At 34.8% G+C, this 12,969-nt stretch overlaps 2 protein-coding genes across 7 annotated transcripts; both read left to right on the top strand.

Annotated features, from left to right (window-relative positions):
- Nucleotides 1–333: 333 nt before the first annotated feature.
- On the top strand, nt 334–5,656 carry LOC127092320 (uncharacterized). The gene is made up of 2 exons (XM_051031169.1): nt 334–1,126; nt 5,210–5,656. Exons 1-2 carry the CDS (start codon nt 580–582, stop codon nt 5,413–5,415), a joined length of 753 nt encoding a protein of 250 aa, XP_050887126.1. The 5' UTR covers nt 334–579; the 3' UTR covers nt 5,416–5,656.
- A 5,617-nt stretch (nt 5,657–11,273) lies between these two features.
- Nucleotides 11,274–12,689, top strand: LOC127092319 (ferredoxin, root R-B1). 6 transcript variants are annotated; one of them, XM_051031163.1, is made up of 2 exons: nt 11,274–11,483; nt 12,070–12,689. In XM_051031163.1, exon 2 carries the CDS (start codon nt 12,078–12,080, stop codon nt 12,540–12,542), a length of 465 nt encoding a protein of 154 aa, XP_050887120.1. In that variant the 5' UTR covers nt 11,274–11,483; nt 12,070–12,077; the 3' UTR covers nt 12,543–12,689. The 6 variants fall into 6 exon arrangements, with proteins under 6 accessions (XP_050887120.1, XP_050887121.1, XP_050887124.1 ...); XM_051031164.1 differs by having other exon boundaries at nt 11,276–11,416; XM_051031167.1 differs by having other exon boundaries at nt 11,298–11,483; nt 12,085–12,689.
- The last annotated feature ends 280 nt before the right edge of the window (nt 12,690–12,969 follow it).

Raw genomic sequence — 12,969 nt, 5'->3', positions numbered from 1 at the left:
AACTATAACATCAATGTCATATTTAACTCGCACCCACATACGCTACACTGGATATCATTATTTTCATTCGCAATAGAGATATACGAAACAAGTCTCTCGATACTTCTTATTCTTTCACCATCATTAATCTCTCAGTCTAACTAAAACTTCAAATTCCTCTTAAATTACTCGAAACTCTGAATGTTCCAAAAACACATCTTTATCATAGACTTAATTCCCGAAAAACAAACATGCTTATTTTTTTTAACAATCATGATAGAGATAATGAATAAAATATTAAGAAGAAAACTAGAAGAAATATAATGTAAATGGTAGAAAACATATCTATCTATAATAAAAGCCAAAATATTTCTTTAAAAAGAAGTCAAACGCCATGAAAATGTTTTCATCGTACGTAACCGCGTCGACGAAATAGCAAAGAACATTTCCCCGATCTAGTTTTCTTCTTCTCCCTGCACTTATTCACTTTCATCATCATCATCATCATCATCATCTATTTCAAAATCATTGATATTCCACTATCTATATCATCATTCTACGCAAACCAAACTCATCCACTAATCCATTCACAACAACAAAATGGGTGTAGGCATTTCAGTATTAATAGCCCTAAAAGCAGCAACACTCTTACTCTTCTTCGCATACCTAAAAAACCTAGGGTTCTTCATTTTATCCCTTCCTTTTCTCTACTCTTCCCTAGTTTCTTTCCTCGTTTCAATCGCTTCGCATCCATCAATCGATCTTCCACTACTCCTCGGCAAAACCTCCGATGGAACATTCCCAATTTCATCCCTAATTATCTTCGCTCCTTATCTATACTTTGTAAGAATCTTTTCTGCAATTCGGAGACGGCGGAGCGGTGAACCGGCTTATACGGAGGTTCATGACGGACTTTATGTTGGTGGTTGGCCGTCTTCGCCGGAGAAGTTGCCGCCGGGGGATCCTGCTATTATTGATTGTACCTGTGAGTTTCCGAGGTTGAAAGGTTTTAGTGGCGGGTTGCCTTATAGGTGTGTTCCTACTTGGGATACTAGGTCTCCTCAGCCTGCTGATATTGAATCTGCTGTTAAATGGGCTGGTAGAAAAAGGGATCTTAATAGACCTGTTTTTGTTCATTGTGCTTATGGTAATTGATCTTTCACTTTAACTTTACTTTGATTAGTAAACCTGTTTTTCATTCAATGAATGTTGTTTAGTTTTGATTGTTTTTTTTTGTTGGATAGACAAATGTTGGTAAATTAGTAGTTATGTTTTTGTGATGAGTGTGAATTGAACTTGATACCCTGTGACTTATAACACTCACACATAATCAATAATCAACCACTTGCGCTAGATGCCAGTGGTAGTAAATAAGTGGTGGTTATGTTAGTTTTCCTGGGTTTGAATCTTGGACCCTAGTACTCGCTAAAAAGTACAATTAGAACAACCCCTTACCGTGTAGGGCTGTTTGAGGTGTTTAGGGTATTTTGTCTATGTTTAGGACTAGCTCACGCAAAGTTGTGAGAAGCTCTCTGCATGACTTTTGGGGAGAAAGATTGGAGATCCCTCTCTATTATGAGAATGGGATATGTATATAGCGATTCCTTGGATTATGGGGAGACGGTTTTCCTCATTGACTGACCTCTTCAGTCAGTTACTGCAGGGACACGTCACCTCTCACGCTTAATAAACGAATGGATGATGAAGCCTATACGGGTGGCCCAAGCCAAATATAGGCGATTTGCTGAGTAATCTGGGCGGCCCGCAACATTGCTTCTGGGCTGCCCAGGCCCTTGCTTCGGGCTGTCTGTGACGCTTTTGGGATGGACCTTCTTTTAGGCCTGGAATTATCCCAGTACATACCTTTTTCTTAAAACTCCTTGTGTGATTGCCCCTTACTTTTGACTGTTGCTGTATATACTAGTAAAGATCATGTGCAAGATTGTACTCATGTGGAAAGAAATAGTGGGAAACAGATGTGTGAAATTTCACTAAATATCATTAGTGGAAGAGTTTTCTTAGAATAGATAGAAGATAAATAGGGTTGTTGCTTTTGTATAGGGTTATTGTATCATGTTTGTACAAGGGCATGCTTGTTTAATTGGTAATCAGTAATATATTTTATCAATTGGATTTGAAGTGAGCGCCTTTTTGAGCCTTAAAGTGTCATTGACATTGAGACCTATTCAGCCCGTACCCTAGGCCTTAGGATATGTCTTATAGTGTACTTTTTTCAAGTAGTTGAGTTTTGCCTTGTGTTTATGATACTTTGTTTTCGTTGTGATAAGTTCCTTCTCGAGCTTCTTTTGTGTGGTTTGGCTGGATAGTTTATGAATCTTTGTTGTGATTTGTTGCAACCATTCTAAATTCTAAGTGTTAGTTTTCTGTTGGTAAACATCCATGTTTGCCCTGTAATTTCTTCAACCGACAATATATGATAATAACATGGTAATTCGTTATCTTATTCTCTCCTTTGTCTGTGTTAATCCTACTTAATACTATTTGTCTTTGTCCAAACAAACATATTTTGAAAGGAGTTTTGAATTTTTTTAAATTTGTGTTTGTCAAGGAAGAACATCTGAGTATAAGAGAATTGTTTAGAAATTTAAGAAAAAGGTTACAAATAAATACTCTAATCCGAATTCTTCTTTCTGAATTGAAATAGAGATGAAGTCATAATAGAAGGTAGTCTATAGCCATAGTTTGTCAACATTCTGGTTTCTGTAAAAATGGAAATTTTAAAACTTATTATAAAGGACCTAATCATACTTCATTTTCAAGACAGAAGTGACAATCTAAACTTTTTAAATGATCTCTTATCGTTGTTTGCAAACCAGATCAAAGAAGGCCAATTACAATTTTATTTCTTGTTTGATAAAGATAAGTGGTTTTATAAAGGGAAAAATTGGACAGGTGGTTAAAATTAAAATAAGAGTAATCAAACCAACCGAAGAGAGAAAAGAACCCTTACATGTTATTAAGTGTTTAGAGATCTTTTAAACAATAAATCCCGGAAGGAAACAACAGAGAACTTACACAGCCATTGAAGTAAAGAATTTGATTACGATACTGCTAGTGTTGGGCATTGTACATTTTATCCATCAACAAAAACAGGTCAAACATGCCAATGATGTGGCCTTTGGCGTCATAGGTTAAAGTTATTTTTGGTTATCTTCATATTATGGTGTTTGCTAATCTTCGGTTGGTTTTATTATTCTATAAGAGAAGAAAAGTTATTGCAAATTTGATACCCAACAAGAAAAAAAGTCACTTTTGATGTTAGCAAAGTTTGTCTCTTTTGCGTTAAATATGTCTTTGTAGGGTATATTGAATTGTTACACTGATTTATGCTGTATCTGTTTATCATAAGAAACCCAACAAAAATGACCCATTAGCTTTTTTATATTGTTTGGATTAGTGGATTTAGTATTCCCTTATACAGAAAGAAAATATAAAGGTATTGAAAAAAAAATGCACAACCCATGTAGAATAAAAATAAGGTCTGAAATGAGTTTATAAAGAGTGATACCTCTCACCATCTTACAAACCGGTTTTGTAAGGATGAGTTAGACTTAGTATAAGAACCTAATAAAAGGAAAATGCAAATTATGAATGGAGGGAAAAGTTATTACTTATTATCCAGCCCTTAGTATCTGACCATTGCCATGTTTGAGTTTTAGGAGGCGGGAAAAGTTATTTAAGATCACAATTTTTCCATATTAAGATCACTGGTTGTCCTTCGTATATTATTAGCCCATGTTCTTCAGTGTGTCGAGTTCTAAAGACTCCCCATCCTGTTTACTGTTTTTTTTCATAATCATTTTGTGATTGCTCTTTCATCATTATTATCCGTATATAGCTGCAAATCCTAGTATGTTAATGTTACTTATAACAACACACGTGCAACAAAAAAATCGGTCAATGCAGGATTCTGAAAGCCCATAGTTTTATCAACGAGGTATATGATATATGGCATTTAAAATGTTTACCTTATGATAGAAACTGGTCCTTTTCAAAATTAAATTGGGACACTTTATGATATTTATTGGTACAAAACAGAAATATCACAAACAGAATGACAGGACCAGTTTGTTTCCTTCCAAGAATTCGAGAGTCTTAGATCTCTCCCTTCCCAAATGTTCGAGACTTGGGTCTCTCCCAATAGCCACTCACTAATTCCCAGATAACCCACTATGCTTTGCTATCTTCCTATTTATTGAGCATAACAGCCTATTGAACTTACACACATTAATTAACTAATTAACTAATTCTGAAGGGCTAACACCTTACTACTCATTTATGTTTACGCCCCAGTCTGTTCATATTCATATGATAGAATGATACACTGATTTCTATTGCTAAATTTGCAATATAAAAGACTCTGATTGTTGTTGCATTAAATAATGAATACATTCAGAGATGACAGAAGTATGCAGAAAAATGAACTATTAATATTCTTAGGTCTCTACATCAGGCACATGCACTGACATAAGTTCTTACTGGCTAGTGACTAGTTGTGGTACTGTAGTATATTGGACTCCCATTGGTCATATCTGTCCACAGTTAACTTACAAATTAGCAAATATACACGCATGAAATCACCCCATAAATGCATTGTATCCACAACTTATAATGAGTAGAGTTGTAAACAGTTTATCAGATCTATAAAACATTCTCAATATAATCCGAGTTACTTAGTTAATGTTCTATTATTTCATTCCTGTCAAACTATGTTGTCAATAGCGCGCTATAGCAAACAAAATAGCGTAGCGTAGTTAGGGTTCGGTGTGCCACTATTGGCCTGCAAGCCACTATCAGCAATAGCAGCTGTTGTGGGCCTGTAGCCACTAATTGCGGCCCCAAAGTAGCTATTATATGCATTATTAGGGTTTCATGGATAGATTTCTCATATTATTTGTTTAAGTGGTTGTCTTTTTTATTTAGGTAATTTCAATCCAAACCGGTAATGTCCTGTTCTCTATTTTGATGTTCTTGCTCAACAATCGTTATGTTTTTCTTCCTACTTTTGTGTATTTGATCTATTTTTGTTTACTTTGTATGCTGAATTTTAGTCTTTGCAATAGTGGTTATCCCGCTATACCGCCACATCAATTTAAGGGGTCGGTGTAATGCAATTCTATCTGAGATTAACAACATAGCTGTCAAACTTGATTATTATGCTTGCCTATAAGAATGCGGTATAACTAACATTATTTTGTTATGTGTAAAGGTCATGGAAGAAGTGTTGCTGTTATGTGTGCACTGTTAGTAGCACTAGGTATCACAGAGGATTGGAAGACTGCTGAAAAGCTGATAAAGCAAAAACGGCCTTACATTCGCATGAATGCCCTCCATCGCAAGGCACTCGAAGAATGGTCCACAGACAGATTATCTGTGCCAAAGAGTAAAAGATACGGGGGTGGATTAGTTGACTAAATCTGAATTGTTTTTATCAATCACAGTTTGATGGTTTTCCAAACACTACCGAATGGAAGTAAGAAAATGTGTAAAATAGATTCTGCCTGTCACTCTACTTTCTTAACATTATTGTTTTCCACACAATTTAGAACCTGTTCTCTGGTTACTAATTTGCTCTATAATTGACTTCTTCGAACATGATAATTGTTGTATGATAGTTTGAATGTTCTAAAGATCTTGGAAAAGTATTTGGACTCAATATTTAATTTGTGATTACTCTTGTCCAGGGATGATGGTTAGGCACATATCAAGTTCTTAATACTTTGTAATATTGTTTTGTTATTGAAATATTTTAACCGTATATCAAAATGAATATGTTTAAAATTAATTTTAATATTAAAAATAAAGAGAATACTCATAAATATGAAAATTTATATTGATTTTGTTTATAAATTTGATAAATACTAGTATTTGGATCAATGTACTAGAAAGTTAGTTATCTTAATCACATATTAAAATATTATTAAAATTATATACATGACTTATATTCTTATATAATACTATAATTAATCACTATTTCAAATTTTTAACTTAATTATAAAGTAAAAAAAATACCAAATCACCATAAAAGTGTCTCACAAATTTGTATCAAATTACATAATCTATCAAATTACAAAAACGCAAAATATATATATAGAAAAGAGTTTCATAATTTTCTAATGGTGTTAAAAGTTAAAACTTTCAAATAAAATAAGAGATAATTTCTTCAAAATCAAGTAAAATCAGGTAAACTAGAATAAAGTTGATTCTGTCTAATTTAAAAGAGTTTACTACGTGATAACTTAAAATTACATTTAAAAAGAGTTTCATAATTATGTCATTAAATTATAAAAACGCAAAAAATATATATAGAAAAGAGTTTCATAACTTTTAATATTGTTAAAAGTTAAAACTTTCAAATAAAACAAGAGATAATTTCTTCAAAATCAAGTAAAATCGGATAAACTAGAATAAAGTTGATTCTGTCTAATTTAAAGGAGTTTACTACATGATAACTTAAAATTACATTTGAAATCAGATTCATCTTTGATTTACCCAAATTCTATTTTTCAAGTGATTTAACTCAAAATCTATAGCTAAATGATTTAACTCAAAATCCACATGTAAATGATTTAACTCAAGTAATTTTTTTTCCGCCCAAATATACAATCTTTGAGGAGTTTTTTTTAAAGATTTTTTTTTTAAATAACAATATTTTTCAATTAAAATTATAATATAACCTATTTTTCAAAATATTTACGAAAATAATCACGTTTCATGAAGCATGCGCCAGTTTGACTGACGCATCTATTTTTCATTCAAAAGAGACGTCAATGGTCTGGACGCATGCATTGAAATATTGTATTCACTGGCACCACATGCAATGTCGCATGCATGTGTAGACATGTGAAGGCGCCACATGAAATCGCGCATGCATGTGTAGACACGTGTGTGCGCCATATGTAATTGCGCATGCATGTAGCCATGTGTGTACGTCAATGCTCCACCACTAATCTATTATAAATACAACATATCTCCCATAATTTTTCACATAACTTCTTATCCTCTCCCTCCATTTTCCTTCAATCTCCTTCAAATTTTTTTTAAGTGTCTGCAAATTCATACTTGTGTCCATACATTCACAAGAGAAATATCAATTTAATCTTTTCAGCAGTGCAACCTCCGATGAAGATCCGACTTTGAAATGTAGATACGTTCGAACATCTTAACAGGACCTTGAACTGTTGGTTAGATGGAGACATTGGAGATAGTGAAAGGATCAGAAGAATTCAATGGCTTGATACGACGTTCAACCAAAATGGAGAAGTTTGTTTCTGTGTCAATATTAAAATTGACAGAGACGTTCACAGGATGATGTATACTTCTCACAAAATTGTTTTGATGGTTGCAATCACATAGTTAGGTTGCTTATGTGTTGTATTTGTTTGTGATGTGATTTTATTTGTATAGTTTCTTGTGTTGTTGTTTAATTATTGTATTTGTTCTGCTTATTATATGAAATGAATGTTATTTTGTTCTGCTTATCATATGAAATGAATGTTGTTTTTAATATAAAACAAAAGAGTTACAATTAAAATTGTCTTGTTGTGCTTGTTTAAATATTGGAACAATTAGTACGATTATGATCGGGCTGACGACATGAACTACATAACCTAACCATTTTGTTCTCCGTATCCATTTCAGTTCAAATACGTATGCTGTTTGGGTGACCCTTTTTCTTTCTTCGCATTATTTCATTGTGCCAGAGAATGTCCCCTTGATATGCAGACCAGTAATCCTCTTTTGCTACCACTGAAAAGCTAATTTTGTAAATATTGTAAAGGTTTTTGGCTTTGTAAACGTCGGATAGTAAGTTAGAAGGATCTCGTAGAACCTTTGAACATGCTGCCATGACATGGGAGAAGGGCATACAAAAGGCTTGGAACTTTCCGCAGTCGCACCAACCTCTATCTAGTTCCACTCGATAGTGTCCCCTCGACATGCCTTCATTGTGATCCATCAACTCAGCAACATTATACCAACCTTTGGTATGGTCAAACACCGTGACTACATGTGTGTTAGCTTTGGCAACTTCCTCTTTAATGAATTTCATTGAAGTATCATTGAACAATTGTCCAAATTGTAACACTAAACTCCATTTGAAACGTCTGATCTCAAACAGCGCCCCTATCCTGAAATAGGTTGCTTGCACTAAAGTAGTTATAGGTAGGTTTCAAATGCCTTTGAAGACATAGTTCATTGATTCCACAAGATTTTTTGTCATGTGGCCCCATTGTTGACTGTTGTCGTATGCCCTAGTCCATTTCTCCAATGGAATATTGTCGATCCACCTTACTGCATTTGCGTTTGACAATCTGATGTCTTCACAGTAGTGTTTGAAAGAAGGTTCTGTTAATGCATACCCTGCATTGACAACCTTCTTCCGCAACATTTTGTCTTTGATCTCCCGCATGAAATTTTGAGCGATATGTCTAATGCAGTAAACATGCGTCAAAGGAGGGTCCTGCCAGCCATTATCAATGTTTTTGTAGGCACTCACTATTGAAGGGTGTCAGTCTGAGATCAAACATAAGTTAGGCTGAGGAGCAACGTGCAATCGGATATTTTTTAAGAAAAAACTCCATCTCCCAGCAATCCCCCTTTAACTAGTGCAAAGTCGATTGGAAAAATATTGATGTTGTCATCTTGTACAATTGCCATTAGTAGCGTTCCTTTATATTTCCCGTACAACCATGTATCATCAATTTGTATAATAGGTTTACAGAAAGCAAAACCTTTGATGCATGATTAATACGCCCAAAAGAGCCTGTGGAATATTCCATTACCAATAGCACAAGTCCCGTATGGGTTATACGCCGACAACGTTTCCAAATTGACAATAGTCCCTAGAGCATAATGTTTAAGAGCCACAAAGTATTTTGGAAGTTCTTTGTATGACTCCTTCCAATTGCCAAACACTTTTTCAACTGCCTTAGTCCTAACTATCCATGCCTTCCTGTGTGATGGAGTATAGTTGTATTGTGTAACAATATGCGAGATTATTGTACTCACCTTTTACGAGGATTGTCGCTAACGACAGACAAAATTTCATTGCATATTAACTGAGAGATGAGTTTGTGATGGTCTTGCATTAGGTTCGTGATTAATCATGTGCGAACTGGACCCATATAACCTATCTCTCAAGAATCATTCCTCTTCTGGTAAGATGCTGACAACCGAAACAGGCAGAGCTCATTTCGACAATAAATCTTATACCTCGTTGCATTAGTTCGATCAACCCTATAATCAGCTGATAATTCCATGTGATACTTTTTAATGGCTCTGACACAGTCTTCTTTTGTACGAAACTTGTCTCCTTCTTTCAATGATACTTGAATTTGCACATAAGGATTGTAAAATATATCTAACGAATGTTCATCTGTACCTAAATTCAAGTTTGTCATGTGTTAAGGTGGACAATATACATGACTAGCTGGTAACGTTTATTCTTCTTCTTCATCATTCACCATTTCATCAACCAATAACTCAACTTCTTCTTCTTCCTCGTCAACAACATCGACTTCAACTTGTTCGTCGTCATCATTTCACAAAACACTTATGACGGATCAACGAACTGAGACACTTGATTTTGCTGTGTTAATATATATATATATATATATATATATATATATATATATATATATATATATCATTGTACCCAGATTGTTCATGACTAAGAAACACATGGTGAACATCGTCATCATCTCGAATCTTCAACTGATAAAACTTTACTTGGTTGTCTGCAAAAATCATCGGACGATGAACTACAACAGGTGTCCCAAACACGCTGTAGTAGTCTATCGCAATCTTTTAGACCATATTGGAGCAGACGATGTATTACTACTAATCAAATCTACTTTTGATTTTAAAAAATTATCCAATTACATATCCTCTAATCATATGAAATTCTTATACAGTTTACCTGAAGGTCGTATCTGAGTCTTAATCATCAGGTTAACCATGATGAAGATGCAGTTTAGACAGCAAAAACATCAATCATCTGGTTCATTACTGTGGAGATACACCATAGTGGCCGTGTAAAACTGCAATTCAACATTCAACAACAAATTCCAGAACCTCCGACGTGTTTGGGAGATTGGCATCAACAAAGAGTCGATGGCCAATGAGATTATTCCGATTGGAGAGACTTCACAAAAGAGATGCGTCGTTATTGGAGGAATCGACGATAACACATCTTAAACGAACCAATCATACATGATGCTAGACCAACTCAACATTATATGGCATGATTTATGTCGGTTACAACGCCATAGTTTGTGTCTGAGCCAAGGTATTTGATTGATCTACGCCAATGAGCTTCGTCATCAAACGCCCAACAACAAATCCCCGCCCAAGAACAATATCAGCCCACCCAAACCCAACAACCAACCTCACACCATCACCCTACCATATACACCCAACCACCAAACACCCAACCTCACAACTAATTCATGCCACACACCCAAACTAAAAACCAGAAATCAAACCCTAACCACCAACAACCATACGCAGCCACCACAACAGTCTATAGTCTGGATGATTCATACAATTCAACGTTATACCATCATAGACCCCCACTAATGAACACCCAAACATCTCATCGCCATAACACCCAACCATTATTTGACTTTAGTACACTATAAGAACCATTGTTTCGTTTCCAAAACGATTCAATGTCCAAATTCGGGCAACCATGCCGTCCACAAACCACCAAACTACAACGACACAACTACGACAACATGGACACCAAACTCAATTACGGAAGCGCCGTTGATGACGACTCCCTCAGCTATTGGGAGAAATGATGACAAATCTATCAAATATCGTTGGACCTTCCACCAGACCTTCACACCGGCCACCATTGCATCATGTCACCACTCAAAGACCCCAAACACCTCAGGGAAATCGTGGAAGACCTCGAAGACAGGCTAACGCACCTGAATGTGGAACATGAGACGTTTCAATCGGACGTGTCATTGGTTTTTTTTATCAATTGTTATGTATTTTAACTTTATATTATAATATTAATCATTATTTTTCATTTACGTATTTAATTTAATTATTTATAAATATAAAATATAAAAAAAAATTGCATAGAGGATACGTCACATGCATTGACGCATACACACGATGTAGTGTATGCATGCGCCAATGAAAAATATAATTGACATCATGAAACATAATTATTTTTATAAATATTTTAAAAAATACGTTGTTTTAGAATTTTATTTGAAAAATATAATTATTTAAAAAAAAACTATTTTCAAAGTAGAGTATATTCGAATTATTTGTTTCCGAACCGGAAAAAAAAACAAACTAGTTTTTTTTGATTGAACCCTGGAAAGGGCAGGTGAAAGCGAGAGACGATACAAACACAACTCTCTCCCATTTGTGGTGTGTCCCGCCGAAGTCTCAAAAGGTCACTTTCCACTCTCCAATATAAACTCCTTCCCCCACTTCTTTCCCTTTCACTTCTTCAACAAACTGTAAGCATCTTTACTCCTAATTTCTTTCCTATGCTTTTCGATTTCGATTTATCATAATTTATTCATATTTATGTAATCACATGTTCTTTATATGATAGTTTCTTATCATTCTGGCGGCTTATTTGATCCATAATATCATAGATCACACAATTTAGGTGATGTTTTCGGTTATTTCATTGTGATCTATACCTTGTTAGGGTTTTGGTTTTGTGTCCCATGGCTTGGTGTATTTTTATTGTAAATCTATACCTTGTTTATACTGTATTTTTGTACCGTTTTCGATACGATCCTGATTCCAGTGATTGTTAGTGTATGATTGGAACATCCAGATTTGATCATGGATGTCTAGAATTGATTCTGACATGTTTGGTTGCTATCGAATAGAATTGATACTCTCAGGGACCTACGTGAGTGCATCCTACAGTGGCAAATTTGACAGTTTACTCTTATTGATTCACATAGTTGTTTTCGTCTTTTTTTTCTCTCTTGTATTTCTATTGGTGAGTTTTGCTGCTGTCAGATTCACATAGTTGTTTTCTATGCGGTTTTAATTCTAAAAAGATATTGTCTATACTAATATTTTCAGGTTTTAAAATGTCAGTTGTGAATATGTCGACCATGACACTTCCAACAGCTTCATTGTACGGAAAAGCGCCTTCTCCGGCATCTTATGCTCTTATGAAGAGTCCATCAACTTTGAGATCTGTGAAGAATGTGTCCAAATCATTCGGTCTAAAATCTTCCTCATTTAGAGTATCTGCAATGGCAACATACAAAGTGAAACTGATTGGACCAGATGGTAAAGAGAACGTATTTGACGCCCCCGATGACACATACATTCTGGATTCAGCTGAGGAGGCTGGAGTGGAGCTACCTTACTCGTGCAGAGCTGGTGCATGCTCTACTTGTGCCGGCCAATTGGATTCGGGTTCGGTGGATCAGTCTGATCAATCTTTTCTCGATGACCAGCAAATCGAGAAGGGTTATCTTCTCACATGTGTTTCGTACCCGAAATCAGACGCTGTGATTTACACTCACAAGGAGGAAACACTCTACTAAGTGATTTTCACATTTTGTTAGTTTTTCTATGCTTGCTTTGGTTTATGTGTTGAGCAGCTGGTTTTTGTGAAACTTTGTTATTGGTGTTTGTTTGACTTATTGAATCATTTTAGGAAATAAGGGAAGAAAATAAGTTATTGGATAGAAGTCTGTTTTCTAAAATTACAATTATGCTGGTAGCTTTGTTTGAATATATGCATTAAAAGATTTCTTCTCAAGAAGGTTGAGAAAGTGAGAAGTTTGTCTATAAGTTTACTCTCTTTAGTGTCAATTATACACTAGTAAAATAGTTTTGCACTAAAAAGTAAAATAGTTTTGCACTAAAAAGAAGAATGTTTTTCACTATTGAATTAACAATTTGTATCATATTTCATTTGATTTAATGATCAAAACCAACTTGTCTTGTGAATGATGTAAAAGTTGGAAA

The sequence above is a fragment of the Lathyrus oleraceus genome, chromosome 6 (genome assembly GCF_024323335.1).
Source record: "Lathyrus oleraceus cultivar Zhongwan6 chromosome 6, CAAS_Psat_ZW6_1.0, whole genome shotgun sequence".
NCBI classification, from domain to species: domain Eukaryota; kingdom Viridiplantae; phylum Streptophyta; class Magnoliopsida; order Fabales; family Fabaceae; genus Lathyrus; species Lathyrus oleraceus.
Note: the sequence above shows the minus strand (reverse complement) of the source record. Positions and strands in the feature narration are given on the sequence as shown.